The 12883-nt window shown below is 46.2% G+C and overlaps 1 protein-coding gene across 11 annotated transcripts in view; it reads left to right on the top strand.

The window, feature by feature from the left end:
• The first annotated feature begins 156 nt into the window (after positions 1-156).
• The window catches only part of ANKRD44 (ankyrin repeat domain 44), a 134381-nt gene continuing 121654 nt past the window's right edge, over positions 157-12883 (top strand). For 10 of the 11 annotated variants that reach the window (XM_061376844.1, XM_061376836.1, XM_061376820.1 and 7 more), the window contains exon 1: positions 157-324. In XM_061376844.1, the coding sequence (XP_061232828.1) occupies positions 298-324 (27 nt within the window). In that variant the 5' untranslated portion in view covers positions 157-297. The remainder of the gene's footprint in view (positions 325-12883) is intronic. The other variant, XM_061376802.1, reaches the window with a different exon arrangement.

Genomic DNA, 12883 nt, shown 5'->3' with positions numbered 1-12883 from the left:
AGAGCCCCCGGGGTGGCCCGGGCTGGGGCTGCGCTGCGCGCAGGCAGCGGCCGCCGGCGCGAACAAAGGCGGCGGCAGGCGGCGGTGGCGGCGCCGCGGCCCGTGCGAGGCAGCCCGCCCGCCCCTGCTTCCTGGGCCGGGCTGGGCGAGGCGGCCTCCACCCCGCCGGCGCGGAGCGCAGCGGAGCCGCTGCCGCCGCCACAGTAGCAGCAGCAGCAGTAGCAGCAGCAGCCGCGGCGGCGGTGGCGGGGCGCGCTCTCCGCAGGAGCTGCATGTGCGCGGGAGGAGCGGTGGAGGATGGCAGTGCTCAAGCTCGCCGACCAGGTGGGCGCCGCGCCGCGGGGCGGGCGGGAACGGGGCGGCGGGCTCTGCCTCAGCGCTGTGCGGGGCGGCCGAGCCGCCAGGGGAGGCCCTTCCCCTCAACGGGGTTTCGGCAGGGCCCGCAGCTGCCGTGGCCGTGTGATGCCGGCTGCTCGCTGCCCGCTGTAGACGCGCTTCTCGTCTCCTCCCGGCGGACATTGTCTGTGCCCCCGGGGCCGGGGGGCCGGGGCGGTCGCAGCCCGCCGGGAGTCGCGGCAGCCGCGTACTCGGTCGCCTGTGCCCCGGCGCGCAGCCGGGTGCCGCCGTCGGCCCGCGGTCTTTGGTGAAATCCTGACATCTCCCGTCGGCGGGGGGCAATTGAAGTGGACGTTGGTGCGTTTCGAAAGGCCTCTCGGCTCTGTTTGTCCTTCCTTGGGGTTTCTCCCTCGTTCTGTTGCTGTGCCATAGGTATACATTATTTTTCCCGTCGCCTTTTTACTTAAGAAGTGCCTGTTCTGTTTAGCTGTAGCCGTTGTTCACGGGCTACTAGGTAAACCTGTAGTATTAAACCCTTCGATCGTGTTAAATTTAGCAGTGGGCAGGCAGCTGTAATCAGTATTCGCATTGCTGGTAGTTAAAAGCGTTTAGAAATATTTAGTAAATTGATATTATGGATCCCACATCCTGATTTATCCACATACCCTACCAACTGTTACGCACTTTGCGTGCCTTAATCTGCTATATTTAATCTGAGGAGGTCTGCCTGCCATAGGCAGTGTGGGTGTCCTGCGAGCCCCAGACCTTCCTGCTGGGTTCAGAAGCCCCTCTCCAAATACCCCTTCCTTAGGGATCACAAACCTCCCTCACAGCCTGTGCATGCTTTTCTGTGGAAACCTGCCAAAGCTCCTATATAAGAACGTTTAAAAGAGTTTTGAAAGGAGAAAAGGATAAAGCCACTTCTAAAGTAAAAGCATCACTGTTTGACCGAGCACAGTCAATAATGCGTTTTTGTGTGTAACAGACGGCAGTGTTTATGGCATGCCTCCTGCCATATCTCTTGAACATCCTCATCTTTAGATGTGGTGCTTAAAACTGGCAAATAAAGTGTTTCACACCACGAGGCTTCACTACCCCGTGGTGCACAGACTGAGTCTTAAATAGGGAGATTCAGGTACAATCTGCATATTAAAAATCTAAGCTGCAAGCATTGATATTAAAAATACATAAGTTACAGAGCACCAAAATTGTACCGTTTCAGTGCTTTTCATGTGTTTAATGAATCCTGTGAATTTGCTGTCTTTAGAGTTATTAAACCTTTGCTGGCATCTTGTAGCAAGGATTTTGCTTCAGCAGCAGAAGTCGAAACAGATTTAAGTCAGGTGGACCACATCTTTATGAAGTCTGTAGTGCTATAAGGAATAACAGGCTGTTGTTCTTGTGTTCTCCTTTCTCTTCTCAGAAAGGCTGAGGGATGAGGCTCCTTCAGGCTGTCATTGCATCCCTGTAGCATGCCTACTTTGGGGATGCTCAGAATATTGGTGTGCAAATCTACTTCAGATGCAAGAGCACTATACCCAGGTTGGCCCACCTCTTGACTAAAAGTGACACAGTAACAGCAGCCCCATGTGTTTATAGGCAGACCCAGGCAAAACAGAGGTGAAGGTGAGATGAAGAATGATGTGACCGGGAAGATTTGCATTCCTGTAACATCTCAGCTTCGCTGAGGCTGTGGGAGCAGCCTTCTGAATTTCTTCCAGCTCTTGGGCATCACATTTGTGGCAGTGATAACTTGCAGTGATTCAGGGAACAGTTTCCTGTTGCTTATTAAACACCAGAGGCCACAGCAGCCTGTGTGCCTGCAGTCTCTTGCAATGGGAATTACAGGACGTAGGACACTGCATACCATAGTGGTTGGGACCTGGGCTTCTGTGAGTATGGGCTGCTTTTTATGCACTGTGTAGTCTGGTTCAGGTCTTAGTTGTGATGCTCAAGGGGAGATTGACTCCAAAACTTAAGAGATCTGCCTGTCATTGTGATTTCTGTAGCACATGATTTCCTCTGGATCCATGACTTTCTTGACCAGTGAGGAGAGCTTCATGTAGAAGACAAGAGAACCTCTATGCTGAGAGTTCAAATACGTTTCTCTAAGTAACCTCTTCCTCCTCACCTCCATTTTTGGCTTCTCTTACCTACTGCATCTGACAGCACGTGGAGCATTCAGACAGATGAGGAATTAATTACACAGTTTATTATACAGGCTCTGAAGACAGACTTTCATTATTACGTCTTTTTTGATATATCTGAAAGGTGTTAAGGAATTGGTATGTTTAATCTTTCAAAGATCCTATTGGTACTTTTGGCTGCATTCACTCCTTAGACAGGAGAGCTTAGTTTAAGTGTTTAGCATTAGTGTAGGTTTCTTAAATTTGCTTCCAGTAATGGTAATTGCTAGCTCATCAGTCGGGTCACAAGAAACCCTTAAATCATGTAACCACAGTAAGTGTATTCTACCGTCATTTGTTTCTGCATGAGTTTCTTTCAGGCCTTCTTTTTTCTAGTAACCCCCCGCTAGCCATGTTTGAATCACTAAATGCTAAGCTGAAAATAACCCGAGTTAGTTCATAAAACTTAAATTAAATGTCTAGAATTGTAACCTTTGTCTGTAGTGGCATGTCTGTGCAGTTGTAAACTTTCAGATATACTTAATATTTCGGTTGTCTTATACAAATACTGCAAAACTTACTCTACATCTTAAAATTTTTATCCGTTCCTTTTTTTTTTTTTGCCATCTCTGCAGTGGATGCTGATCGCAGCAAGCATGCAAATTGCTTTAAGAACTGAAAAAGAAAAGGTTGTTTTCAATTCTGTGTTGTTCCCCATTCAGTTTATTGGTTCTACCTGTTCCATTTTGATCAGTGTTAGTATTTTATATTATGTGAGGGTGCAGTTGCATGTGATGAAGGTCTTTGCATTCAAGCTAGAGTGCAGAAGGAACAGAAGAGGAGCACTTCAACAAGCTGGTGGCCAGAGGTTTGCAGGTTATGTGTCTCCAGAGTTGCACTGACATGGCTTGAGCCTGGCTCTGGTCATATTACAGGGCATGAAAACCCCTGCAGTGTCCCTCAGGTGCTGTTTTGGGGGATCCTGCTCACTGCAACTCGTTATTCCTTCCTGTATTTTGGGTTGCCATTCCCTCCTCCTTATGAGCCTTTCTCCTTCACCAAAGCTCCGTAAGTGTGAAAGTATCGATTGTTTTTTGACTTTTGTGGCTGCTTTTTGAGCAGTAGTCATTGCCTGGACCCACCTTTCTCCTGTCCTCTGAGTAGCCATCAGATTCAGGGTACTTCCTGCCACTGCTCTCCTTGCCCTCTGCCTGCAGTTCTTTGCGTGGCCTATTCTTCATGCTTGCACCGAGTAACTTGGTTTCCTGAGAACTGTTTGTTTGCCACTTGCAAACTTCTCAGGAGAAAGCCTGTTAGTCATAGTCTTGCTGAGTGTGCTTTTAATCTTCAGGGTTTCCATTGATGGTTCGAGGCAGCAGACACAGACAATTGCTCCTGTCAGCACTCTGTTCAGAGGCTAAAACAGCTTAAAATATTGCTGTGTGTAAAATTCTGCGAGTTACCTTTTGGAAAATTACTGTGGAAGTTTCTGTAGTGTCTCTGTCTCGTTTCCAGGCTTGCCCTGCCAGCTGAAGTCCTCCATGCAGCACTGCCAGTAGTGCCCACAGGCCTGCAGGTCGTCTCTGTAGCTAACTCCATCTTCTTCTCCCCATTTAAAGCCAGTGAAGTCGTGCTGTGTGTGGCTGTGTCTGATTTGGGATGCCAGCTCTCTGCCTCTGCAGACCACTTCGCCTTCACACACCTCAGCACAAACGTGCCCTTAGTGCCGTGTTGAAGGCAGCGAGGGTCGGAGTGGCTTGTGCATGGGGACATCCTGCTTCTTGGTGTGTGTCAGAGGCTGATGCAAGCTCTCCCCTGCCTAGCTGTTGATTATAGTTATTCATGTTTACAGGGGAAATGCATCATTCTGTCTTTGAAAGACACTGAGAATATTTTCTATGAACAAAAATAAAATGAGAAGTTACATAGAGGTGAAGCCTGCGTAGCTACTTTTGAGATGCACTGCTTAGTGGGTTTATGCCTGCACTGCCAGATTTGGTGTGAAGCTTGCTATAAATCAGAGACAAACACAGGCTCTGTCCAGCCATGAGCCAGTGCACCCGGGAGGTCAAATGTGCTGTGACTTCAGTGTCACCAGCTCAGGCCCTGTATGTACAAAACAAGAGAATTATTTTTAGGCTACCCCTACAAGCATGTATACACATGTATTATGGGTAATGAAGCCCAGATAAATGGTTAGTGTGTGCACTTAGGCTGCTATTAACTGCAAAACCTCATCCTGTCTCCTGGTATTTTGCCTGTTGTCCTTGATTGCTGAAAGTAATGCAGTGTGACTAGAACTGGAAGGAACATTTCCCTCCCTCCCTTTCCCAAATGTTTTCCTGTGTTTGACAGTTCTGTGCTGACCATCAGGATCCTTTATGTTATGATCACAGAGAAGCAGCATTAAACAGATGTTTAAATAATTTTAAACAGTTGTCAAAGATCATAAAAATCAACTGGGCAAAGGCTGGACTTGCATCTGAAGACCCTTGGAACCGAAATGAGTACAACAGTACCAAATAATCTCCTAACAAAACCAATCACATTTCCAAATGATGGTGTGTCTTTAACTTAATTCAGAATCATTCCATTGACAAGACTGGCTTTCTTTGTATCCTTCCTCTCTGACAAGTAGAAGCGTCTGAGAGATGCCCCTGAATCTGCTGTGTAAAATGGGAATCGTGAACCTGAGCCCTATGGCCACAGGTTAATTTTGCATGGAACAAGGTCCCATGATTCTTCCCCTACCTCATATTATTACTAGATAATAGTAAGGTGTGTGTTAATTTGCAGGCTGCCAGGTGCTTTTGAAAGGGCTCACAGCAAGGAAGAGATAATCCCATTTAGTACAAAATACTCAGGTAGCCACAAAACAAAGGTAACTGTGGGGAAGGAAGGAGGAGGGAGGAATTTACCTGCAGGAGTGGTTCTGTCTTTACTTCTTGTGAAATGAAAATGTGGTTGGACAAATATAACTCCATTGCTGCAGCCATTGGCTTTCTAGAGCTGTGCTGTTCTGGGCATTCCATATATACTATGAGACATGGCTCTGCTTTTTAGTATAAAAGCTTTGGGGAAAATGGGATGTACCAGCATTCCTGCCCTTGTCCCGACTTCAGGAATAATGATGGTTGCTGCCATCTGGCATCGGTGGCACCAGAGCTCTGACACATAGAATCATTTAAAACGGAACAGACCTTTAAGACTGTTGAGTCCAACTGCAAATCCACACTAATCCATGTCCCTACTCATCTTTTAAATGCCTTCAGGGATGGTCCTGGTTAGAGGAGGTAGGGGAGGGAAGCTTTGATTTGCCAATAACAAGATACAGGCTTGAAAAGGAAGCTGCTCACTCTTTTTAATCATGGCTTCTGCAATAAGCATCACTTCCTGATAGTTCTGTAGCTTGTTTCAAGGTAAATAAGAGGCACTGGAATTAGGAGGATTTCTGGAATGGTTTAGTGTCTTCAAGTCTATCATAGATATTTCTTTAGCAGAGAAATCCTCCAGCAGTTTGCTGTTTGATATTGCTGTAAAGGTTTTGTAATGGCTGTGCCTAAATGCCTGGGCTGATTTGATAGGGTGTGTGCCTGTCATGTTAGGATGTTAGTTTCCTTCATTTGCAGATGACGTCCATCAAAACTCACCCTCCTGCATGCACTTGAGGTGTGGTATTTTATCCCTGCATGACAAGTGCCTCATGACCTCTTCCTGCTAGTCTCTTAACTGAAGATGTGGTTGTCATGACTACATTTAGCAGAGAAATAAATGTTCCTCCCAGCTTGGGTGCTTGTGTAATGGCTTGTTTCGGGCAAGGTAGTGTTTTCATCTGGATCCTTGCTCGAGGGGGGGCAGATTATTTCTGTGACCTGGGAATACAAGTGCCCAAACTGGAGCTAGCTGGCTGCTGAACACAGCAGCTGCTTGTGCTGCGGCTCCCCAGGGCAAGGTTTTGAGCTGGTGCTGCTCCATCGTGGCAGTGCTGTTGGTCTCAGGGGCAAACCCCTGAAAGCCAGCAAAGAAGACTCCTGCAGATTGTTTCTAGAAGTCTGGGTGTAGCTGATCCTGTTTGCTCATTACCAGAGAGGCAGGCTCTGGATGTGGTACGACAGGAAGGATTTCCCTGTGCTGGCCCATCGTGGGGTGGAGTGCTCACCCAGAGGAGCTGGGCCAAGTGCTTCCTCCTCTTCCTAAAGCTGTTCTCCCATCGGCAGGTCTCTGACTTTGCTTGAGAAATGAGCAGCTTACTCTTTGGGAGCTATTGTTTAAGGATGGGGCTCTGAGCATCCTGGTCTAGTGGAGGGTGTCCTTGCCGGGGCGTTGGAACGAGAGGATCTTTAATGTGCCTTCCAACCCAACCCCTTCTGTGATTTGTAGAAAATAATTAATTCTTTAGCATATTATGTTTTTAGGCTTCTTTGTAATCTCTATTCTCTAGAAGTTTTTTCTCTCCGTAGTACCAATACAGGTTCTAGTGTCATCAGATGCCTCCAGGAGCCAGAAATTGTAGGTACAAGCCTGTTAGGCAAATGTTTCAAAGTATATTCTGCTAACATTGACCATTTATTGGTTTTCATTCCTTCTTTTCTTTTCAAATGCCCTGCTTCACACATTGCTACCTCTGTGTGTTGCAGAACATGCAGGTGAGCTAAACTTGCTGGCAGAAAACCTCTGTAGTTTAACCATTCAGTTGGAATGTTTATTAACTGAAAAAGTGCATTTTCAGCTGTTTCCCTTTTCAAATTGAAAGTTTCTTTTCCAGAAGTACACCTCTGACAATTGCCACTGTTTTTGTTTGCTGGAAAGCTTGGGCTGGAAAGTTCCCACAGCTGCTGTGTGTGGCTGCAGCTTTGTTTTAGTTGCTGCACGAGAAACAAGTAGCAGCATGCCGCTGGAGCCCTTCAGCCTGGTGGTGGGTGGGAATCAAAGCATTACAAAATTACATTTAAAGGGGGGAAATTATTCTGCAGTATTATCCAAGGGTTTGAGGTCATTATTGAAGTTTGCGAGGAGCTGGTCAACAAATTACAACATTTAGTTGTGGCTAGGTAATTGTGACATTCTGAAAAACTACTTGCCTTTTGATGACAGGCATTTGCACGTGTTTTGCTTTTAGGGGAAGAAAAAGTTGCCTGGCTGTAGAGGTACAACCAAAAATGGAGGCTGTTTCTGCCATGCAGGGCTGAACCTCCTAGCCTGATGTAGGCTTGTCTGCTTGGTGTTTGTGCTCTGTGTTACGAGCTGGTTTTATGCAGGGGCGTGCATTTTTGTGCTGGAATTACTTGTAATGTCTTTTTTCCTGACTTTAAAAAGAGTACTTGGGGAGAATGCCCTTGCAAAGCCTCTGCTTCCTCTTGCAGCTGCATGCTGCTGTATCTTTATGAGGAAGTAAGCAAAAACATAATGGTTGACTTATGCACACAGCCCTAACAGATATATCTTGATGGTGTGTTTTCTGAGCTAAGGCTTTAGAGTTTTGTGTAAAGGAGTTGGGTTTCAATGAAAACTCCTTGTACTATTCAAATACGTATATATAGGATATTCCTCCAAGGGTCACCTGTTGATACTTTCAGCCTGGAGAAGAGAAGGCTCAAGGGAGACTTTACAGCAGCCTTCCAGAACCTATAGGAAGCCTACAAGAAATCTGGAGAAGGACTTTTAACAAAGGCATGGGACAAGGGGGAATGACTTAAACTGAAAAAGGGTAGATTTAGATTAGCTTTCAGGAAGAAATTCTCTACTATGAGGGTGGTGACACAGGCACTGGCACTGGTTGCCCAGAGAAGCTGTGGCTGCCCCATCCCTGGCAAGGCCAGGTTGGATGGGACTTGGAGCAACCTGGTCCAGCGGAAGGTGTTGATGCCTGTGGCGCAGGGGGTTGGAACTGGATGATTTTTAGGGTTCCTTCCAACCCAAACCATTCTGTGACTCCATTGCTCTCTGCCATGTAGAAACTGAAGACAGCAGTCAGCTGCACTTTTAGACACAAGCTTTCACATTCGAAATATGATCAAATAATTTCTGGGAAAGGGAACTAGTGTGAGCATTGAAAAGCTTTTGTATGCATTTCATCATTAATAATTTAGGCAGTACTGTTCAGGTAGAGAACATAATGCACTTTATCATAGCACCATTTTAACATGATAGGCTCCTTGTCTTTCCAAGGTGAAAGGGGCTGCAGATTGCCTTCTGAAATCTTATCCTTGGATGAAGTTTTGCTTTTGCCTGCATTGAGTCTAGACCAGCTTTGCAGGAATATGGTGAAGCTGCTTTGTATTTACAGTAACATGCTGATAGCAGCACCTGCCTCTCTGTGTTTCTGTGCATAAAGTTCATTTTTCCCATACTTAGAATAGACAAAGGTGGGCAACACGTCCTCTTTTCATTCTTGCTGTCCTATGTGTGTGCCTTTGTTTTAATCAAGGTTATGACTTGTGTCTTCTGTGTAATGAGTGCAGCACAGCTAATCCATGCCTGTGCTGTTGAGCCTTGCAGGCAGTAGGAGGCTGGGTACGCAGGCCACCAAGTTGGGCTGGTGTTTCTGCCTGAGCTGGGAGCCTGGGATTTCGAAGCTCTAAGCCTGCAGCATTATCTGGTAAAACAGTGATTTGCTCAGTGTGGTCTTTAGTTGTTTAACATGCCAAGGGTAAAAAATGAGAGAACAAAGGCCTGAAATAGCAGATATTGTCTTTGTGCTTCCAGCTGCTCTGATGTGCTTGCCAATGTGACATGCAGCATTTATCTCCAATTTAAAATCAAGAGAGGGACTTATTTAGTCATTGACTCCAGGAACATTTCCAAAGGGCTCTACCAGTCAAGTAAACATGGTGTGCCAGATCCTGCAACCATTGCTTCTGTTTGAAAGGGGCATGCTTAGGTGAGTGATCCTGCTGCATCCTGCATCCCGCTCAGTGTGAATCAAGTCTAGTAGGAGGAGTTCTCTTTCTTTTAATGTAAGCAAGCCCTGATTTTAATGTAAGCATCTAACCATGCTCCTCTGTTAGATGTGGCCCTGATTCTAGGACTGTTTTTTGCAGATGGAGCGTGTAGGGTATGTGTAACTGGAGGTGCAGTGCTGCTGCCTCATGGCACTGGTTGCAGCAGCAGAACTGGCGTGCAGCGAAGCTCTGTGACCAAGGTCAGATTGAGAAGGGAGAGGGGTAAAAGAGCAAGACCTGAATCCTGATTTACCTCTTTCAGGGGCTGATTCACACTGGTGCCCTTCCTTCCTGCAGGTTGTTTTAACACTGTTTACTGTGTGGGCTGATGCCAATCTTAGGATGTCACAAGATGAGAAATGAATGGTGGCATGTGGTTTCACAGCGCCGTGTTAAATTCAGGGAACATATAGTTTCTTTAGATATTTGTTCTGAAGTGTAAAAATCAGCACTGGTTCTCTTAAGAGAAAGTGCTCTCTTAGGAAAAGCTTTCTGGGTCACCTGCTAGGTAAAGGTTTATGCTGTCTGGTTGCAGTGGGTGACAGTCTTTGGTCACTAATCCTGTGGTATAGGCTTAGTGCTGTATTGTGGCAGTGCAAACAGTAGTAGTGAGATCAGCCTCTTGTGTGTCAGTGCCACTTGTTAAGGCAATAATCTGTGACTGTTGGCCATAGAGCACACACACTAAACTGGGTCCTTCAGACAAATAGAGATAGCCTCTCAAATATGAGAACTTAACTGCCAGTGGATCAGATGGTGCCCTTTGGGTATGTTCGCACAAAGTCCATTTCATGTCAGGCTGGAACTGAGCAGTCTTCTCACAAAGTTTTGTTTATTTCAAGTACATATTTATAGACATACAATTTAGTTTCTAATTGGAAGAGAGTACTGCTTTTAGAAGCATTTTCATGAGGACTGGTGAATTTGTGCATCACCGCTGCTACCCAGAGGAGTGTTATTTCTTCTCTGCAAACAGGAGCAAATGGAGCTGAACAGATTTGTCCTCCTCCACAGAGGAGGGTTAAGAGTAGCTCATGCAGCTGTGTGGTTCAGAGGATGAGCTATCTAGACATGAGCCTGAGGATATGCTCACTGCTGGTGGGGAAATTGTGCAGCTCAGGAGCACCCACATGACCTGGCTGTTACCTGGGGTAGCTGGTTATAGCAAGCTTTGCTGTTAGCCTCTTCCTGCAAGTGTAGGCACAGCTTTCATGTTAATCAGGGATTACATTTAGGATCTCCCATTTCCTGTTCCTGGGTAGAGTTTGCATAACTTTAATGGGGTTTTATGACTGCTTCTTGTCCTCCAAGGCAGGTATGTGCCTTACCAGAGAGCTGCCTGGAAAAGGAGACGCAAATGATGGCAAACCACAGAGCAGGCGTGTGATCTGCAGCACTTCTTGTTTCCGCAGGGCTGGTTGAAGACAACTCGAGACGACTGTCTGAAAGCCCTTGTGTGACTCTTCAGGAATGGCTCTGTGCAGACACCTGGTCTCCAGCCCTTTAAAAGAGGTCTCTAAAGAGCTGAACACTTTCAGACAGTTGTCTGGAGAATTCTTCGGTTGACTCTGTTGTAGAGACAAAAATTAAAAGGAGGTGGACAAGAAGGTGTAATTCATGCCTTAAGCTTTTCTCCTTTATATTCTGCCTCCAAAAAGCTCCAGCATGGAGCAAGCGTTTACCTGTAGTGCCTGTGTACAGCTGCCTGTGCAGTGCCCAGCAAAAAGGGAAGGCTCTGACCCACAGAAGTAGCAAAATCTCTGTGTATAATCTGGCCCTGTGAGATTATTGAACTGTTCAGAGTCTGCTGGATTGAATTGCACTGCTGCTTGCTGAGATACTGGAGCATCAAAAATGAGTGCAGAATAAATAGCTGTGCTTCAGCTATGTGGATGCAATCCCAGGAATAATGTTGCATTTGAGAAAGTGTTTCATTCCTGACACTGGCTCTGTTGGTGTGTTTTGTTTGCTTTCAAGCAGTAGGCTCAGAGAAGAACAGTCCAGATTTTGGCCTGTTTTTAACTAAGTGTTCAGCTAATCTGTTAATTGAACCTTGAACAGACACAGTAATGATTTTAAGTCATGGTAGATGTTTCACCTGTAAAGTAATTCTCTTTACAGAGGGATAAACCAGGAGAGAGCTTGGTTACGTGTGCCTTACCACACGAGTTCATGTGCGTTGTACTACCCGTGGTGTGCTGATCCCTGGTGCTTGTAGAATGGTAGGTGGAATCAGCGTGAAAGCCATCTCTCTGCCCAGGTCTGCCTTAAATGAGTTTAAAAAGGAGTCAGACCTAGTTTATGCTGCCTGTGCCTCTTATTTTGGAAACCCTTGTGGTTGAAGACAAGGTTTGCATTACTGACAAGCCCTTAGAGGGTAGTTAGAAGTGCCTGCAGAAATACAAATAGAAGGGGTTTTGCTTGGCTGGGGGTGCAAGGGAGACTGCAGGAGCAATGGTCTGCTCCCTTGTGGACTCCTGGTATTCGATGCTCTCCCTACCCTCATGGCAGGTCTAAACTTGGGATGCTGGCTGCTTTCTGGCTCTACTGCTGTGTGCTGACTTGCCTTGAGATGGGGGCACCACCACTGGTTGGTTAAAGCTGGTGTAACTTTATTGGCAGTGACTGCCCAGGTCCTTGCTTCTGGAAGGGGCCACATTTGCGCAAAGCATTTCCTTCCCTGTCCTTAGGATTAGGGATCCAACATGTGGGCTTCTTCTTTCACAGTGGGGATCTGCTTTGTTATGTTGCCAGCCCTTTCCCTAAACAGAGGCTAACCCTGGATTTAAAGATCTGGGAAGGGACAAAGGAGTTCAGATGTCTTTTTGATCTTTGTTGCTGCCCTGAGGCGAAGTTAGATCATTCGATGGGAGCTGCTCTCAGTGGTGCTTGGAAATTTACTGAGGCAGCTACTCCAAAATAATTATTCTGAGTAGACATTTTGGTGTGGGCGCTCCTCTTCTCGCACAAAGTACATCTCTTGCCGGTCTGTCTTTATGTGCCATGGAAGTAGAATAACTGCTGACTAAGTATTTGAGAACAGCTCTTTTGGTAATGCCTGAGCACAGAACAGTCCCACTACAAAGAACAAAGACTCCCCCCATCCCACCCTGATTCAAAAGAGGAGGTTCTTCCCAAGGTATTAGAATAGTTGTGTTCATTCATGGCTGTTTAGAAAAGAGCATACCAGCAGTAAGTTTTATGGTGCATGACTTAAAATAGTTCATATTAATTAGCAAACAAGTACCAATTAATTTTACGTTACGATGCTTAAGGAGCAGACTGCAAGGGATGGTATTTAGCTGTGGCTGTTTGGCAATTATGACCTTGTATATAATAACAGACTCAATAAATTCTTGACGTGAGAGAGCACCATTAATCAACACAGAGTTAATTAACTGTGCTGCTTACACAGGAAGCGCAGCACAGCACTGTCTGGAGCTCTGTAGTGCTGCAGGCTGGAAATGCTTGATTCATTTG

The sequence above is a fragment of the Neopsephotus bourkii genome, unplaced genomic scaffold, assembly GCF_033783945.1.
Source record: "Neopsephotus bourkii isolate Nb327-2 ecotype Australia unplaced genomic scaffold, CSIRO-AGI_Nbou_v1 NB_196, whole genome shotgun sequence".
In the NCBI taxonomy this organism is placed as follows: domain Eukaryota; kingdom Metazoa; phylum Chordata; class Aves; order Psittaciformes; family Psittacidae; genus Neopsephotus; species Neopsephotus bourkii.
This window is presented reverse-complemented; position numbering and strand designations above follow the sequence as displayed.